General features: G+C 40.7%; 1 protein-coding gene across 1 annotated transcript in view; it reads left to right on the top strand.

The window, feature by feature from the left end:
• The window catches only part of LOC311146703 (thymocyte selection-associated high mobility group box protein TOX-like), a 42,518-nt gene that overhangs the window by 7,181 nt on the left and 14,509 nt on the right, over positions 1-20,828 (top strand). The window contains exons 2-5 of the mRNA XM_084183253.1: positions 6,790-6,897; positions 11,070-11,315; positions 13,976-14,227; positions 16,869-17,096. Of these exons, the coding sequence (XP_084039379.1) occupies positions 6,790-6,897; positions 11,070-11,315; positions 13,976-14,227; positions 16,869-17,096 (834 nt within the window). The remainder of the gene's footprint in view (positions 1-6,789; positions 6,898-11,069; positions 11,316-13,975; positions 14,228-16,868; positions 17,097-20,828) is intronic.

The raw sequence follows: 20,828 nt of genomic DNA, 5'->3' as shown, positions 1-20,828 counted from the left end.
ACATTAGACCGGTGGAAATCTGTCCTTTGGTCTGATGAGTCCAAATTTGAGATTTTTGGTTCCAACCGCCGTGTCTTTGTGAGACGCGGTGTGGGTGGACGGATGAACTCCACATGTTTAGTTCCCACCGTAAAGCATGGAGGAGGAGGTGTGAGGGTGCTTTGCTGGTGACACTGTTGGTGATTTATTTAGAATTCAAGGCACACTTAACCAGCATGGCTACCACAGCATTCGGCAGCGATACGCCATCCCATCTGGTTTGGGCTTAGTGGGACTATCATTTGTTTTTCAACAGGATAATGACCCAAAACACACCTCCAGGCTGTGTCAGGGCTATTTTACGAGAGTGATGGAGTGCTGCATCAGATGACGTGGCCTCCACAATCCCCCGACCTCAACCCATTTGAGATGGTTTGGGATGAGTCGGACGGCAGAGTGAAGGAAAAGCAGCCAACAAGTGCTAAGCATATGTGGGAACTCCTTCAAGACTGTTGGAAATGCATTCCAAGTGAAGCTGGTTGAGAGAATACCAAGAGTGTGCAAAGCTGTCATCAAGGCAAAGGTTGGCTATTTGAAGAATCTCAAATATAAAATATGTTTTGATTTGTTTAACATTTATTTGGTTACTACATGATTCCATATGTGTTAATTCATAGTTTTAAATTCTTCTCTATTATTCTACAATGTTCTACAAAAACCCTTGAATGAGTAGGTGTGTCCAAACATTTGACTGGTACTGTATATTTTCAAAGAAGCATGGATCCTCATTATTTGGACCGTATAGATTAATGAGCCAAATCTGTTTGTGGTCCAATAACATATTTAAAATAATCCATCTACCTTGCGGATCTGTTTGAACAATTTGCACATTCGGATCAAAATGATTGTTAATTAATATCATCACCCCTTTTGAGTTTCTTTGTCCATGGGTGAAGTATATTTCACCCCCCAGTCCTTTCTCCACACAACTTCATCTGAAATAGTTGAATGAGTTTCCTGTAAACAATATATATTATATTCCTTCTCTTTTAGCCAGGTAAATAATTATCGTCTTATCTTATTATCTGCTAAGCCATTACAATTATGACTGGCTATTTTCCATAATTAGATACAAGTTTCAATTATATTTATCATAATATACACTACCGTTCAAAAGTTTGGGGTCACTTAGAAATGTCCTTGTTTCCGAAAGAAAAGCATTTTTTTTGTCCATTAAAATAACATCAAATTGATCAGAAATACAGTGTAGACATTGTTAACGTTGTAAATGGCTATTGTAGCTGGAAACGGCTGATTTTTAAAGGAATATCTATATAGGCGTACAGAGGCCCATTATCAGCAACCATCAGTCCTGTGTTCCAATGGCACGTTGTGTTTGCTAATCCAAGTTTATCATTTTAAAAGGCTAATTGATAATTAGAAAACCCTTTTGCAATTATTTCCGCAAAGCTGAAAACTGTTGTGCTGATTAAAGAAGCAATAAAACTGGCCTTCTTGAGACTAGTTGAGTATCTGGAGCATCAGCAATTGTGGGTTTGATTACATGCGCAAAATGGCCAGAAACAAATAACTTTCTTCTGAAACTCGTCAGTCTATTCTTGTTCTGAGAAATGAAGGCTATTCCATGCGAGAAATTGCCAACAAACTGAAGATCTCGTACAACGCTGTGTACTGCTCCCTTCACAGAACAGCGCAAACTGGCTCTAACCAGAATAGAAAGAGGAGTGGGAGGCCCCAGTGCACAACTGAGCAAGAGTACAAATACATTAGAGTGTCTAGTTTGAGAAACAGGCGCCTCACAGATCCTCAACTGGCAGCTTCATTAAATAGTACCCGCAAAACACCAGTCTCAACATCAACAGTGAAGAGGGGACTCTGGGATGCTGACCTTCTAGGCAGAGTTGCAAAGAAAAAGCCATATCTCAGACTGGCCAATAAAAAGAAAAGATTAAGATGGGCAGTCTGAGATATGGCTTTTCCATAATGATAGTGTCCATATACAGTGGGGAAAAAAGTATTTAGTCAGCCACCAATTGTGCAAGTTCTCCCACTTAAAAAGATGAGAGAGGCCTGTAATTTTCATCATAGGTACACGTCAACTATGACAGACAAATTGAGAAAATAAATCCAGAAAATCACATTGTAGGATTTTTAATGAATTTATTTGCAAATTGTGGTGGAAAATAAGTATTTGGTCACCTACAAACAAGCAAGATTTCTGGCTCTCACAGACCTGTAACTTCTTCTTTAAGAGGCTCCTCTGTCCTCCACACAAAATTGTAGACCTGCACCAGGCTGGGAAGACTGAATCTGCAATAGGTAAGCAGCTTGGTTTGAAGAAATCAACTGTGGGAGCAATTATTAGGAAATGGAAGACATACAAGACCACTGATAATATCCCTCGATCTGGGGCTCCACGCAAGATCTCACCCCGTGGGGTCAAAATGATCACAAGAACGGTGAGCAAAAATCCCAGAACCACACGGGGGGACCTAGTGAATGACCTGCAGAGAGCTGGGACCAAAGTAACAAAGCCTACCATCAGTAACACACTACGCCGCCAGGGACTCAAATCCTGCAGTGCCAGACGTGTCCCCCTGCTTAAGCCAGTACATGTCCAGGCCCGTCTGAAGTTTGCTAGAGTGCATTTGGATGATCCAGAAGAGGATTGGGAGAATGTCATACGGTCAGATGAAACCAAAATAGAACTTTTTGGTAAAAACTCAACTCGTCGTGTTTGGAGGACAAAGAATGCTGAGTTGCATCCAAAGAACACCATACCTACTGTGAAGCATGGGAGTGGAAACATCATGCTTTGGGGCTGTTTTTCTGCAAAGGGACCAGGACGACTGATCCGTGTAAAGGAAAGAATGAATGGGGCCATGTATTGTGAGATTTTGAGTGAAAACCTCCTTCCATCAGCAAGGGCATTGAAGATGAAACGTGGCTGGGTCTTTCAGCATGACAATGATCCCAAACACACCGCCCGGGCAACGAAGGAGTGGCTTCGTAAGAAGCATTTCAAGGTCCTGGAGTGGCCTAGCCAGTCTCCAGATCTCAACCCCATAGAAAATCTTTGGAGGGAGTTGAAAGTCTGTGTTGCCCAGCGACAGCCCCAAAACATCACTGCTCTAGAGGAGATCTGCATGGAGGAATGGGCCAAAATATCAGCAACAGTGTGTGAAAACCTTGTGAAGACTTACAGAAAACGTTTGACCTGTGTCATTGCCAACAAAGGGTATATAACAAAGTATTGAGAAACTTTTGTTATTGACCAAATACTTATTTTCCACCATAATTTGCAAATAAATTCATAAAAATCCTACAATGTGATTTTCTGGAATTTTTTTCCTCATTTTGTCTGTCATAGTTGACGTGTACCTATGATGAAAATTACAGGCCTCTCTCATCTTCTTAAGTGGGAGAACTTGCACAATTGGTGGCTGACTAAATACTTTTTTCCCCCACTGTAGCTATACAGTGGTATTTGCACTGCTACTGATTAAACCTATAATTGTTCTCCACTATTCCACCCACTAAAACCTCCCCCCATCCCAAGTTGGATTGTCATCCCAGTGACTGGCAGACCACCCCTGTCCACCTGTATCCTAGGGCCTTAGAGAGATTGGGACCCATCCTTTAAAAAGAGCACACAGTGCCACCCACAGAACAGAAGCAGATTAACTGCCAACAGCATTTCCAATACACTCACCTCGATTGTATTGTATACAGTTATTTTAAAAATATATATATGAAAAAATATTGCATATCTTAATTTATTTCCATAATTAACAAATAATATGCGTAATAATGTTGGCAGTTCATACATAGGATTGTTACCTATAACCAGGATTAGCATTACAAAAATTGCATTTTTGGCAAGCAATTATAATTTTGGCAAACAATTATTGTGATTCAACTTGTATTGTCCCTAACATCATTACCCTATAGCAACAGATGTGGGATACATACATACACACACACACTCCCCACCCATCCCTCACAAACAACCACAACTCAGATGTTCAACAGTTGTTCCATCTCTGAGCCCAACTTAAGAGAATACTTGATGTGCAAATGCATATACAGTTGTAGCTGTTTGAGACGGCATGCAAAATTGAGCAAGAATGGGGAGATTTGATTAACCAATGTCAAGTCCTAGCTGATGGCGCTCAGATTCCCCCCCCCCCGAAACCCACACACACTGTTGTGACCATTTTCCCAAGCATTTCTGGGCAGTCAGACCTTTTGATTATTTTGTGCCACCAGGGCCACAATAATTTGCCCCCTCTCTGATTGTCCAATTGTGACCCCTTCCCCATGGGTTACTGCAGCTAGTTCCATCAGCTTCTTACCAAAACGTTTTTCAATTAAGGACTCTAGCTTTAAGGGGCACAACACAATCAAATATTTCTAAAGAATTGTATGTTCCTGAGGCAGCCATCATGGCCAGATGAAAAGATTATTTAATGTTGTTTTAATTTCACCTTTATTGTGTTTTAGTTCAAACACAGTGTTCCTGTCTGTACGAAATGGGTAATTAACTGACTTTGTTAATTATCTAAAGGCTTTGTGTTAATTAGCCATAGCTTCCCTCCCTCCCCTTAGTCTAGGGACTAGGGAGATGGAGCTAACGAATTGGAGACTGTGGTTTCACAAATAGCTCTTAATAGGATACTGTACCAATTAATTTTTAAGGGATGATTGTGCAGTTTAATAACAAGTTGCACTATACTATATCACTCAATATGGATGTTATTCAAGAACATTATACCAATAATCTCTTTACAACAATGACAAATTGTTCCATTAAAGCTCAACTTGTTAAATCCAATATTTACTGTCTGCAAAAGGGGCAATCTCACTGAAAGGAATGATAATTGAGCTAATAGGCATCATATGTAGAAACACATATTCTATTGCTTACATTGCAGTTAACACTTTTTCACTCTGTTTCATTTTTTATCATTACGAAGTAGAAGTGTCATGAATGAGTTATTCGTGGAAAAAATCACATTTATCCCCAAAATTTAAATTGCAGTCAGGTTATTAAAATATTAGGCTGGGGAACAATTGTTTTTGGTTTCTGTTCTGACGCATATAAACGTGTGAAAGTGTCGTTTCAGAACAATTCACACCTTTTGCAAGTATATATGAAACTGTCCTCACCTTCGCTATAGTCAGAAACACATTTACTGAGGTGTGCACAGCATGCCTGGTACTTTTTTTTCTTTTTTAAAAATGTTTTTCATAGTCATGTAATCAGAGTAATATGCTGAACTCAATCACCACAATATCTTACAAAACCATGTCAGTCAATGTGTATTTTACTCAATTTACTGTATGTGAATAATTTATGAAAATGAATGACAGCTGTTATGGTCCACCATTGCTATGCCATTTTACATCAGCTATTTGCGTAATTTATATAAATTGTGATTGGACATTGCCACTCACACAGTCTCCCAATCCATGACAACAGTTATTTTATTTACCGAAAATATTGATACTGGTTTACTGAGAATCCTTTAATTAGGACTGCAGTAAAACTTAGAGGAAAACCCGCATCATTCAGTCTTCTGAAAACCTAACCCTATGATAGAGTTTTATTTTTCAGCGGGACTATTACACAAACTTTAATGCCAAAAACACCCCAGAATGGCTTTCCAAGAGGTGTTGATTGTTCCTGAGTGGTCCAGAGGTGTTGAGTGTTCCTGAGGGGTCCAGTCGCAGTCCTGACTTAAATTTGCTTGAAAATCAGAGACAAGGTTTGGATATTGCTGTCCATCTATGATTCCCAATCAAATGTACTGAGTTTGAGCCATTTTGAAAAAAAACTATGGATATATGTCGCCCTAAGAGTTGTGCAAAGTTGGTAGAATCTGGTTCAAAATAATTCACAGCTGTAATGGCTGCCGAAGGTGCTTCACCGATGTATTATCTCTGGGGTGTGAAGACAGACAGATGTAGGATCTTAATTTGATCAACCTTTTGGTGGAGAACTTTCCTGCAAAGCAGGACATTTTTAATGTGTAGTGGATTTGAGGTTTAAAAAGGCTTCTGAAGTTTGTAATTTCCACTTTGAAATTTCAGACCTGATTTTCCCTTAAAAAATGTATCAACCCCTACAAAAATGTCCATTAATTATAATCCACATAATAATTCACATTCCCTGTTGTATGTCTTTTTTATGGGGTGCACGTCATAAAAACTCAATTCAAAAGTTTGTTTGTTTTATTAAATTAGGAATTTCAAATGTCATGGTATATCATTGTGTGTAGCAATGTCACATAGATCATGTAATATAATTTTAAAAGCCTTTTCAATGTTAAAATAGGCCTATAATTTGATTTTTATTTAATACTCTCGCAAGTGATTGTGTAAGTCGCTCTGGATAAGAGCGTCTGCTAAATGACTAAAATTTAAAAATGATCAAATAGTAATGTTCGTTCGGATATTCGAATAACCGTGCCCATCATCCCTAATTTCTGGAAGAGTAAATATCTTACCATTCAGGTCTCTTGAAAAATAGACTGTATCTCAATGAGGCTAACCTGGATATATGATGGTTAGATAAAGCATCCTGATTGTCCAGAGACCAGGATGTTGCTCTGCTGTATGTCATTGTTCTCTAGAAACTAATCTAAGGTCAGTTTTACATTCCCGCCCAGATGGTTAATGGCCTAATTTGAGGATGCTGAGCTGATCCTAGATCTGTGCCTAAGGGTTCTTCCTTCCACCCCTCTATGACCATGTGGTGACCCTTGAACTTTCTGTCCCCTCTGGTAGTTCCGTGTGCCTCCCAACCCCCACCAGACGCAGCTGAACACCAAGCAGACTGGACCCTTGTGGAAACGAGACGGCCCCGCTCACTCCGATGGCCCCCGGCTACCCTGGGTAAATATACAACAACAAATTCACCACCAGTGGGTTTCAGGGCTCAGAGACAAGGCAGGCATCTTTTAGGTCTGTGCTCGGTTGTATTTGGTGAGAGAATTATAGATGGAAAAAGAGAGAGGCAGAAAGAAGTTGTTTCATTATTAATTGCGTTGGCAACATTGCAGCTTGCAGGTTGTCATGCCAATAAATCATATTTGAATGTGAATTGAAAGGGAGGGGGACTGTTTCATATGATAGCTTTTTATGCTGTTGAGGCAAAAAATTACTCATTCTGTTGAGACAATAAATATTTGTTAATCCATGTTGATTATTTTACTCAGGCATATCTTGGGCAAGTCTAAAATAGCAATTTTCATTTGTCTTTTTGTATTTATCTCAACTTTTATATCAAACTAACAGTTGATCACTGATAAAAAATAATCTCTGTAATAAGAGAGTACCTTGCCAGATTGGGCCAATGGTTTATTGGTAGGTCAAGTGCTGAGTGGATTTTTTTTGGGCAAAATAAAACAATAATTATTCATCATAAAAACTGTATGTGTAGGCGGTGTGGGGCCCTTAACTTGGTTGGAGGGAATTCCCCATCTGCCACCCCTCTACCACACACTTCATCTTACAGCATTATTAATGATGTGTTGACTTGATATGAGTGAAATGAAAGGAGAGAAATATCTCAATATGATCAAATTCTTTTGAAGATGGCTGGTCTGAACTGCACCCATCAGTTGTCACTCATTTTCAAATAGAAATACCATTTCATGATTTGATGTTGGCTGAAGTTGACATATAAGTCATACGTCTGTTTTTTAAACTAAGGTGAAGGCTCATTGTCTGCAACTGATGCTAATAATAATAATAATAATATGCCATTTAGCAGACGCTTTTATCCAAAGCGACTTACAGTCATGTGTGCATAAATTTTTACGTATGGGTGGTCCCGGGGATCGAACCCACTACCCTGGCGTTACAAGCGCCATGCTCTACCAATTGAGCTACAGACCTAATCATAGTCATTCTAGAGGCTTCTAAGTAGCTCTTAACTAAAACTGAAAATATCCTCTTAATGTTAGAACATTTTCATTTGAAAGGTGCATTTGTAATAAGAATACAATATGTTTGAATGGGGTTAATCTAGCAGGCATTTGCATAGTTCTGAGCAGAAAGGGACTTACCATTGTTCTCAACTGAAAGGGACAATGGGCGATTGAATAGAATGACAGAAAGAAGAAAATCTAATTTATTCAGGACAGGGCTTGATATTAGAAAATATGCTCACAAGGCAATGGGCTTTTTGTTTCTCAAGGACAAATGAATGGCAGCATGAAAAACAACTACTTAGTAATAAGACCTTCAGATAATGTTAGTTTAGACAGTTTTTTTCTTTAGGGTGCTAATTAGCACAAGGATACAGCTCTGTGGGCATACTGTATCTTTACTGTAGGGTTCTTAACTTAATCAAACGACACCTTCTTGACTGCAAACATTTATTTTAAGAGCCTTTTTTGCCGCTTTTGTAACACTTAAAGGTACAATATGTTACCTATTTTTCCATTTTTATTCACTGCAGATGGTGTAGATGTGTTATAAAGTGAGGACAACATGAAACCACACATTGTGTTTGTCTTCATCATAGTCTCTGAGATCAAATAGACTGAACAGTAACAAGTGTCACTCCACTGACATCTTACCCCCTGATGCTGTGACCCTGGACATCCAATTCCTCACCTTTATAACAGATAATGAAGTCAGTAATAGACAGGATGATTTACAGCCGGGATGGGCAACTGACGCCCTGTGGGCCCCCTTTTGTAGACCCACGGTTTAATTTCCAAATTTGGTTGTGCATCAGCAGATTTTCTCTTGTTATGTCAGTCACTGACAGTCAATCAATTAGCCCATGTCAGCTAAACATTTTTTGATTGGTAAGTTAGTCTAGTTAGTGTGGGTATGGATGTGGGTAAGAAGAGCAGCGAGCCACTGCGTCCCCTTATGATGAGTTCAGATTTTTTGTGGCCCCCACCCCCATCTAAGTTGCCCATTCCTGATTTACAGGTTTACAATACAGTACAACTCTTTCTCTCTCTGTGTCTCTCTCTCTCTATCCATTGGTGGTTTGTCTCTCTTCTCTCCTCTTGATCACGTGGTAACCATCACTCTCATGTTAGACATCTAATATTGCTGTGTGTCTGGCCTCTAAGCATACGACTTAAGTTATCCCAAGACTCTCTTCGGTGTGAGTTATTCGAAAACCAGAGTAGATGGGTGCGTATTGTATATTGAGTGTTTTTCTAGGAGGGCCACAGAGTGTAAAAAAACAACTACATCAGAACTCTGCACAGGAAGTCATGTTTGTTGTTGTTATGTAATTATCAATGTTTTATGTCCATACTTTGAAACGCCTTTGACACAACATTGACTTGGCCTTTTAAGTCCCTATATAAGGTCTTTCTGTAGGCTTATGTATAGAGAAAGGATAAACAAAACAAAATAATTTGTCAAATTTGAAGCAATATCAATATCATCAAGGAACCCCCAGGCAACAACCATTATGGCAATCTGTTTTTGTTGTTTTTATGACAGCAAAATCATTTTGCGTTCCTGAAAACCTTACTGTATGAATTGTGCCAACATATTTCCTACCAACCAACCAACTTCGACATCTGCGAGAGGAAACACAATCAAATATGCAAATGAATGCAAAATGTTGGCTTTTAGCAGAGAGAGAGAGAGAGCGAGAGAGAGAGAGAAGCTGAAGGAAGCTCATTAAAATGATTATTACCGTCTTTTAAAGGAACAGTTGGGCTGGTATTTCAGTAGAGATGGGTTTTGGAACTGATTCTCTGCCTAATTGCCTGGAGTTGGCTGTTTGTCAGCTCCATTTTGTTTTCAGCAAATAAAAGCTGTAAATTAGTGGTAATGAAAATCTTGGAGGGAATCAACAAGGAGGTAGTAGAGGCAGAATGTAACTCCTGAGCCCTCTGATGAAGCTGGGAAAAATACACTTCTGGGGTAGAGAGAAAGATAAAACATTTAAAGTTGTATCAGAAGTGTGATTTGTTGTGCTGTCGTCTTTTGGAAAGCTTCACCGAGCTGTATAGATCGGAGGAGGCTGGTGGGAGGAGTTATAGGAGGACGGGCTCATTGGCAGGAATGGAATAAATGTAACGGTATCAAACACATCAAACATATGGAAACCACGTTTGACTCTGTTTCATTTATTAAATTCCAGCCATTACAATGAGCCCATCCTCCTATAGCCCTCCCACCAGCCTCCACTGGTACAGATGTAGACCTTACCTCACATTTCCTGTTGATTCGAAGTGAGTGCAGTTTTTTGCAGTGTTTACAGAATAATTCATGGTTTGCTTCAGATTTTTTACTGCCTTTCATCTACCATTTTCCGAGCTAAAAAGGGGTCCAAAGAGATTATCCTGCACAGCCAAGTGGAACTGACTGTGAGGATATATAAAATAAGCCTTTTAATTAGACGTTAATGAGGGACTTTTGACATACTTTTACATACATTTCCCTACCCTCAAACCCCCTTTTATTTAGCCTGAATCATATAAAAACATGCCTAATGCATTTACACACATTTGTTTACATGTGAAATTAACGTATATGTTTCCTATGTGTAGTTGATCATGTATGCATGAATGAAGTCAAGTAATCATGATTGCATTAGCGATGATGATTAATCCTCATTGTTGTTATCATTGATCATAAGATCGTTCAAGGCAGTGTACATCATTAGTCCTAATTGCCTTCTAATAATAGCACTAATTTAGGAGGTATTTACAGAAGTCCCATTACAGTCTTAATAAAGACTCATGGAACCATAGTAGTCTAATGAGAACTAGAATTATCTGATGCAATCTGTATGTTCTGCATTGCAGTGCTGTAGTTTAGCATAAGTGTTATAATACTGTAATAATAATGAATTTGATTTATTTTCCAGATGCTCAAAGAGCTTTACATTGTACATGGGAAACTCACCTCATCCACTACTACCAATGTGTAGCATCCACCTCTATTGTGTTTTAGGTCTAATGTGTTTGAGTGCTCAGTTTGGTTGGACTTACATCCACTAAAAAATTGATCCTAAATGATATTGTTTTATTATTATTTCTCTAACATATTCTGTTTCTCCCTCTCCTCTTCTTTTGCAGTCCTACCCAGTGCCCAGTTTGGGGGATGAAGACTTCAACATTCCCCCCATCACACCTCCCACTATCCCAGAACACATGCTGCACCCCCACCTACCAGAGTCTGAGTCTGGTTCCTACCACCCGCTGGCTCCCGTTCACTCCCAGAGTGGCCTGCACCCCTTCCACCTGCAGGGAATGGACATGATGGGCCAGGATGGAGGGCTGTTGAGCCAAAATGGCAGCCTGATGTCCAGCACCCTGTCTGTGGTGAGTCTAGCCTGATGCCACTAGCAAGCAGTGTGCGATGTCACTATAAATACACAAGTGCGATTTTCTGCTCTGGAGAGCAGCTGTGGTGCAGACATATGTTCCGTCCCAGCGGCAACACACCTGATCCAAGTAATAAAGGCCTTGACGAGTGGTCGGTTGGTTCAATCGGGTGTGTTAGTGCTGGGATAGAACAAAAGCCTGGACACCCCATTGGGTCTCTGCTGTAGTAATGGATGATCCATTAATTTTTAGATGGTTGATGGGGAGTTTTCCCTTGATATTTCTTCACTAGAAATCGAAAACAAACTGGTGGGGTGACATTCAGAAGAAATACACACAATGCAAGTCTTGACTTTTCAAAAAGTAAAGAAACGAAACTTAAACTTTTAGATTTGGCTTTCCTTGCAGAAACCTCATGATGTGATAGGTGACATGACTAACCGTGGTTAACTACTTTGCATAGGTATCGGAGATAATCTCCCATTCTTGTCAAAGCGAAACTTCTCACCTCCCGCTCTCAGCCATGATTCTTTCTGCCCTTGGCCATGTTCACCATATTCAATATTATGTGTCATCAGCACATCCAGCACTGAGAAGCTACATGGTTTTACCGTGTGCGGTCTTTATGATTTTTCCTAGTGCATATTTATTTCCATTAATCAGACCTATGTAGCTGTGTGTGTTTAGCTCCCGGGTCCTACTAGCCAGGGATATTGAACCTCATAGCCCCACTCTTAAACCATATAACCCAATTTCCCTTTTCAAAGTGGGACTTAATGATTTCCAAGGCTGGACATCTCAGCCTATTTTCCACTTTAGGCCAAACATCTTGGCTACCACCATATTGTGTTTCACATTCACTAGGTAGCTAAAACATTTCGAAACATGAGTGTTTTCTATTGCTCAACATTCGTAAATTGTTTTTGTTTTTTGCTAGAAGGGAACAGGAGCTGGGTTGGATGACCTGCCGGCTGAAAGATTCCCCAGATTGACAAAGGGCATTTTGTTCCCGTTCACCTTAATGTGCTCACAGAACATCCATTTAGAGTGGCTATGAATTATGGTTGCCAGGCAACGAGGCTGAGAGCTTGTTGCCGCGGCGAGGAATGAAAGAGGCTGGGCTGATAGAACCATGTCTTCTTCTATACGTTTAGCCTTCATTCTCTCAGTCTCTGGCTATATATTGTTATTAACCACCAATAGTTGATTATAATGAACTCCATTTGAGTAAGTGTTAGATTAATAGGAAAATCGTCTAAGAGAAATTCTGTTCTGGGATGTGATTTTTTTCACAGAAACTGGGGATAAAAGCAGTGTACCTTTTAACCTTTTTAATTGAGATGATATTCAAAAAAAGTATGTAGTTCTAGAGATAAGTAGTTCCCTTTTTCCTTAATTTTAAATTGACTAAGCAGAGGGGGAAGATGGTGGGATGCTGGAAAAAGAATAATTCCTGATATGTCACTTAGCCAGTCATGAGCCCAACTACCTCAATCTCTTTTACATAACAAAACAAAACATGTATCTTTTTACCAGCATTCCACTACAGCCAATTTCCTGTTCGTAATGCACTAATTTGCAGTTTTTCCCCCCAATGAAATCCACCCACATGTTATTGATACCATACCATAAGGTAGGATTGTTAGTCAGACAGAGATAAAATAATCCTTGGTATCCATTCATATTAGTATCATAATGATGGCCTGGCTTGTGACTCACCTCTCCGATACTTCGGAAAGTTCCCCTACGTCACCATGGGGATTATGCTGTTTTCCACGGTAACCGACAGTTACCAAACCGCCCAACGTCCTATCTGGCAGTACTAACAGTCACACATCTATATAGGGATAGGAGGTGTTCTGTGGGTGAGCTGCCCCTAGGGGAAAGATTCAGTGGGCTTTTGCCACCTTGATTGGCATGACAACATCAACAACACAACACTGACTGTAGATCAGCAGCTATGGCCAACCCCAACCCCATCCTCTTCCAACCTCCACAGGAATGAAGTCTCTCAGGGCTGGGGGGTTGGGCAAAGGAAGTAGCCTTTAGGAAAAAGAGAGCGTGTTATTTACCTGTTCTTCAAAAAGAGGCGAGGAGAGGACAACAAGGCAGAAGAGGTCATGGGGTCGTTGGTGATATAAGGGGTGAAGGTGTTAGTTGGCTGGAGGGGATGGATGGAGCTAATCTCTGTAGATTATAGAGTTAACAGGAGTCACCTGTCCTGGTGTTGAGGTGAGCCTCTCCTCCCAAGCCTCACCTGTCGGGGAGATTGTGTACGACATTGTGTCGGGGACAATAGCAGGCGTGAGGCGTCGCCCAGGTCACCTGTCAGTCCCTGTGGTATCAGGTGACCTGGCCACACTGGGGGGGAGGGGCCACACTGAAGGGGCTATTCAATCAAAACCTACAACCGGGTTTCCTGGGGAAAGACAAAAATTACATTGTTCTTGTGCTGAAGAATGCAGGTTAGGATTTCAGTCATGGTTGAAACAAAGTTAAGTGTGTGAAGAAACATTAGTGAGTGTATGTGTGAGTGAGTGTGACCGAGCAGAGCTGTTTCAAGAGCGTTTCTAAGAGTGGGTTAAAGAGTGTCAAAGTAACATTATTGTATGCCATTTTGATGCTATTTAAAAACAACTCTACATTTTTTCCCCCAGATGCAACAAATGGTCAACTCCGATTCCCGGTACAGCAGCCATCAGCCAATGGAAGCACTCAGATCCAGGAGCCAATCAGGCATGGGACATCAGAGTCAGCTGACCACCATCAACCAATCACAACTCAACACCCAGTTGGGACTGAGCGGGAACAACGTTACCCATAATTCCCCATCTCCCCCAGGGAGCAAGTCGGCCACACCCTCTCCTTCTAGCTCTGTACATGAGGATGACAGTGAGGAGTCAATAAAGGTGAGAAAAGATATTGGCACACACACACTGATGTCGACGCCCTCACACACACACACGCACACGCACACACACACACAAACACACTGATGTCGACGCCCTCACACACACACACGCACGCACGCACACGCACACACACACACACACTGATGTCGACGCCCTCACACACACACACACACGCACACACACACACACACTGATGTCGACGCCCTCACACACACACACACACGCACACACACACACACACACACACACACACACACTGATGTCGACGCCCTCACACACACACACACACACACACACACACACACACACACACACACACACACACACACACACACACACTGATGTCGACGCCCTCACACGCACGCTTGCACCAAAAAACTTTAACTTCTTTATAATACAGCCACCCACACACACCTAGGGCTGTTACAGTGACTTTAAATATGATAGTCATGTTTTTCCGGTCAGTGTCCAACCAGGAGAACACCTGTATCTCCTAAGTGTTCAGATTTTAAACACCAGTGTTTACCTTCCCACCGTCCCGTTTAGAGTGCATTTAGTCAGTAGCAATTGATGTGACTTTACATGCCTTTTATTCAGATCAGTGTTGTCTGTCACCTTACCTAAATTTCAGCATAACTGTACAGGACATTTGATTCAAGAAATATTTTCAATCGCTGGGCTCTAAGCTGACCTTTTCTACAAGGAGCACATGTGTGCACAAAATAATTTTAGGAGCACAATGAAAAATATTTGAGATATTAAAGCTGTAGAGCCCTGAATCGCGTGGTGTTGTTGTTACTCGATTGTGTTGAGTTCATTTCCGTTAACTCTCTGATTATTAGGGCGGCAGGTAGCTTAGTGGGTAAGAGCGTTGTGCCAGTAACCGAAAGGTGGCTGGTTCTAATCCCCGAGCCGACTAGGTGAAAAATCTGTCGATGTGCCCTTGAGCAAGGCACTTAACCCTAATTGCTCCTGTAAGTCGCTCTGTATAAGAGCGTCTGCTAAATGACTAAAATGTAAATGTAAATGTAATTAAAAAAGATGTGGGAGGGGCCTCATTATCATTTTTACCAGCAAGCTTTGTTGCCGGTAGATTTTTAAAATAGTTTGTTTTATTATCTATGCTTCCTAATGCACATTGATTGATTAATTGAACTTATACTAAACAAAGAAAAATAACTGAAATGTTTCAAAACTAATTCAATCTATAAGGGGTTGGACTTATTGCACCCGTTACTGAGATGGTTGTTCCAGTTTAGATGGTTTAGGTAGTCTTGTTCATGAAGTCCTTCACCATAACAGTCATTCTGAGTGTGGGTTATAAAATATTCAAATTCTTCAATATTCTCCCTCTGGCTGGATTTCGATAGGAGTTACTAATCACTTCACAAACCAGCGTATTGTGACTTTTGTATTTGTATTTGTTATGGATCCCCATTAGCTGCTGCCAAGGCAGCAGCTACTCTTCCTGGGGTTCAGCAAAATTAAGGCAGTTATACATTTTAAAAACATTACAATACATTCATAACAGATTTCACAACATATTAAGAGTGTGCCCTCAGGCCTCTACTCTACTACCACATATCTATAACACAAAATCCATGTGTACATGTGTGTATAGTGCGTATGTTATCGTGTGTTTGTATGCATGTGTCTATGTGTGTTTTGCTTCACAGTCCCCAATGTTCCATAAGGTGTATTTTTTATCTGTTTTCTAAATCTAATTTTACTGCTGGCATGAGTTACTTGATGTGGAATAGAGTTCCATGTAGTCATGGCTCTATGTAGTACTGTGCGCCGCCCATAGTCTGTTATTGAGTGACTTGCAGTTCTGATGTGGCCTATGAGCCAGGAGTTTCAGACCACAATATTGGGGATAACTAGGCCATAACTAAAGGCCTTATGACATGTATAATATGTGGGCATAAAGGATTTACTTTTAATTTAAACACATTCACTTAGGCAGTCACTTGGAGAATGCTCCAGGAATATAAGTTATTGAATGCAACAACCATGTCTCTTTCACTAACAAACCATGGGTGGGTATCTCTCACATTCACTCGAAAGGCATGCTGGGAAATATGCAAGTATGGCTTTACAACCTACAGCAGGGTTTCCCAAACTCGGTCCTGGGGCCCACCCTGTGTGCACGGTTTATTTTTTTCCCTAGCTGATTCAAATAACCAACCCATCATCAAGCTTTGATTATTTGAATCATCTGTGTAGTGCTAGTGTTTAAAACCTAAATGCCTTGTGCTGAATAAACGTTTTCATGTGCTTAAAAAGTGTTACATCGAATAAACATGTTCTGGTGTTTACAATCTAAACACTATGACGTGTTTTCATTGACATTCTAAATGCCTTTAAAAAGTGTTACAGAAAAATGTTTTGTTATGTGTTCGGATCATAAACACTTGGTTTTACAGTGTACCTGTTAGGTAGCATACAGTATGTGTTTTACATTTTCCTGCTCAGCTCATACTGTCAGGAAAAGTCTGGGCCCTACAGTATGTATAGCATATTCACCCTTAATTTCCATCCTGTTCCATCATCTAATCAATCAATTATACCGATTCCACACAAATTCTTCTCTCTCCAGAAACCCATTTAGTCTGACCATTTCTATCTCTCCTCCCAGCAGGCAGAGAAGCGACCGGCAGCGGTCGAGATGCCCAAAAAGCCCAAGACCCCCAAGAAGAAGAAGAAGAAGGACCCCAACGAACCCTCAAAGCCAGTTTCTGCCTACGCCCTGTTCTTCAGAGACACCCAGGCAGCAATCAAGGGCTCCAACCCCAATGCTACCTTTGGAGAAGTCTCCAAGATAGTGGCCTCCATGTGGGACAGCCTTGGAGAGGAACAGAAACAGGTATGACACCTATAGTTAGCGTGACCACATTTAAAATATCTAAATGCGGGACAACGGGATGACTTTGCAGAACATTCGCAGGACAGTGTAGCCTACATGAATAAAAACATTTAAAACGGGATTGAGTGAAGTAGCAGCAAATATGTTGAATAAGCTGCTAATAAGCATGGAGGGCCTCACAAGTTTGACAAAATGACCTTATATCTTTCAGTCTAATAGAGCTATTTACTTACTTTTGCAGCTCTTCATCAGAAGCACACTTTTTGTAAGTAGTTAGGCCTACTGTCCTCTTCAAGTTTAGCTGGAATTTAGCACGAAAGGATTTGAGAAATATGATTGGTTGACCATAGGCCTATGACATTGGCCTACGTCTCGCCTTGCGCTGTGCAGAATATCAGATCTCAACAACGATTGGAGAAGTGTTTAACATCATCAGTAGGCTACCACATCCTTATGATATACAGTGCCTTCAGAAAGTATTCATACCCCTTGACTTATTCCACATTTTGTTGTATTCCAGCCTGAATTAAAAAATATTTACATTTTTTCTCACCCATCTACGCACAATACCGCATATTGACAAAGCGATTACAGCTGTGTCTTTCTAGGTAAGTCTCAAAGAGCGTTCCAAACCTGGATTGTGCAACGTTTCCCAGTATTTTTTTCAAAATTCTTCAAGCTCTGTCAAATTGGTTGTTGATCATTGCTAGATAACCATTTTCAGGTCTTGCAATAGATTTTCAAGTAGATTTAAGTAAAAACAGGAACATTCACTGTCTTCTTGGTAAGCAACTCCAGTGTAGATTTGGCCTTGTGTTTTAGGTTATTGTCCTGCTGAAAGGTGAATTCATATCCCAGTGTCTGGTGGAAAGCAGACTGAATCAGGTTTTCCTCTAGGATTTTGCCTGAGCTTAACTCTATCCTGTTTATTTTAGTTACTGAAAAACTCCCCAGTCCTTGTATGCATGTGTCTATGTTTGTGTTGCTTCACAGTCCCCACTGTTCCATCAGGTGTATTTTTATCAGTTTTATAAATCTAATTTTACTGCTGGCATGAGTTACTTGATGTGGAATAGAGTTCCATGTAGTCATGGCTCTATGTAGTACTGTGCGCCGCCCATAGTCTGTTATTGAGTGACTTGCAGTTCTGATGTGGCCTATGAGCCAGGAGTTTCAGACCACAATATTGGGGATAACTAGGCCATAACTAAAGGCCTTATGACATGTATAATATGTGGGCATAAAGGATTTACTTTTAATTTAAACACATTCAACAAAACGATACGTGAAGTCTAAAGGTTCACAAACACAAACCTATAAAGAACAAAATCCCACAAATAACTGTGCAAAACAGGCTACCTAAGTATGGTACCCAATCAGAGACAACGAGCAACAGCTGCCTCTGATCGGGAACCACCCTGGCCAACATAGATCTAAACCAGGGGTGTCAAACGTACGGCCGCGGGCCGGATCAGGCCCGCAAACGGGTTTAATCCGGCCCGCGAGATGATTTATTAAAAAAATAAATAAATAAATAAAAAAAAAAAACTATTTTTTTTTTAAGTATAAAAATGCGCTGCAATTTTTCAATAAAATAAACTGCTGTTCCAATTGCGTCCACTGGATGGCGCAATAGCAATTGTGTTAAGCAAGCAAACTGTTTATACCGGGGCAGAGCAAGTAGGTCAAGCACGTGCAGCCAATGAGCTACTTTGTTTTGCCCGCGATATTTATTACGGCTTCTACTTTTAACATTATGTGCTTTGGCACCCTCATTGCCCCAATATGTCTCTGTCAAAAAAGAGAAAAGTGGACGCAGAGTGCAGAGTGTTCCAAGAAAAATGGTCATCCTATTTAATCACGGAATTGAATGGGAAAGCTGTATGTTTGGTGTGTTCAGAGCATGTTGCAGTGCTGAAAGAATATAACCTTCGTCGCCACTATGTGAGTCTTCATGCCGACAAATATGACAACTTTCAAGGACAGCGGAGATGAGAGAAGGTGAATGAACTGTTGGCGGGTCTGAAGAAACAGCAGTCTGTGTTTACTCACAGCCGAGACATCAGTGACGCTGCAGTGAAAGCTAGCTACCTCATTGCTAATGAAATCGCAGTGGCTTCAAAACCATTTAGTGAGGGTGAATTTGTAAAAACATGCATGATGAAGGCAGCGGAGATTGTGTGCCCTGAAAAGCGGCAGGCTTTTGCAAATATCAGCCTGACAAGAAACACAGTTGCAGACAGGATTTCCGATCTTTCAGTGGATTTGGACAGCCAGTTGAAGCAAAAAGTAAAGTCATTTATTGCGTTTTCGGTTGCAATTGATGAAAGCACGGACATTACAGATGTTGCACAACTGGCCATTTTTTCATCCGCGGAGTTGATGACACATTGACCGTCACCGAGGAGTTCGTGGAGTTGGTGCCGATGACAGATACAACGACAGCAGCTGATATTTTTACCGCACTCGTCGGCGCGCTGGACAGGGTCGGAGTGGACTGGTCCCGCGCTGTCAGCCTGGCTACAGATGGTGCGCCCTCAATGATCGGGAAAAAAGCAGGCGTTGTGACAAAGTTCAGAGAGAAAGTGCAATCTGCAAATGGAGGACGTGATTTTTTGACTTTTCACTGTATTTTGCACCAGGAGGCTTTGTGTTGCAAGTCATTAAAGATGGATAACGTCATGAAGGTGGTCATCCAAACTGTTAATTTCATCCGATCCAGAAGCCTGAATCACCGTCAGTTTGACAGCCTTCTCAGAGAGATAGACCACATCTATGGCCTGCCATACCACACTGAGGTAAGATGGTTAAGCCGAGGTGCTGTGCTGAGGCGTTTCTTTGATTTACGAAAAGAAATTGAACAGTTCATGGAAGAAAAGGGCAAACTAGTGTTAGAATTTCATTCCGCAGAATGGATGCCGGACCTTGCATTTATGGTGGATGTTACAGAGCACCTGAATAACTTGAACAAACAGCTGCAAGGGCGCAACAAAGTTGTCACGCAGTATTATGACAGCATACGTTCTTTCAAGTTGAAGCTGTCATTGTGGGAGACGCAACTTGCCGGTGGTGATGCAGCTCACTTCCCCTGTCTGAAAAATGTGTGCGCGACCCAACATGTGGCAGACATGAAGCGGTTCAAAGATAAAATAACTGGACTGTTACGGGAGTTTGAGCAACGCTTTCAGATTTATGTTTATATGTTTTTATGTTGATGTGCTATTGTTTTTAATTGATTTTATTTTATTTGTATATTTAACCTATTCTTGACTCTGTGGTTCTTGCACTTGTTTGGGGAACAGGATTTCATTATTTTTATCTACATTTCTGCCTGAGAAATGACACCCTGATATAGTTCTGTGATCTGTGAAACAGTTCTGTTAATCACTGAGGCATTGTGTGTTTGTGTGTTCTTTTTCTTTAGAATTTTCAAATAAACTTGACGTGTTTTATGATTAATAGTGATGTTGTGCTTGTACTATTTTGGACACACTGTCCTCAGGCTCCAGCTTTATGTTGCATGTTGATCGTATTAAAACAAAGAAAACAATCTGAAGTTGTTGTTTTTAAGTTATATATACCATGATTTTTCCGGTCCGGCCCACTTGGGAATAGATTTTCCTCCATGTGGCCCCTGAGCTAAAATGAGTTTGACACCCCTGATCTAAACGATCTAGAATAAACACATAGAAACTACAACATAGAAACTAACACCCTGGCTCAACATAAAAG

The sequence above is a fragment of the Coregonus lavaretus genome, assembly GCF_964263955.1.
Source record: "Coregonus lavaretus genome assembly, chromosome: 19".
NCBI classification, from domain to species: Eukaryota; Metazoa; Chordata; class Actinopteri; order Salmoniformes; family Salmonidae; genus Coregonus; species Coregonus lavaretus.
This window is presented reverse-complemented; position numbering and strand designations above follow the sequence as displayed.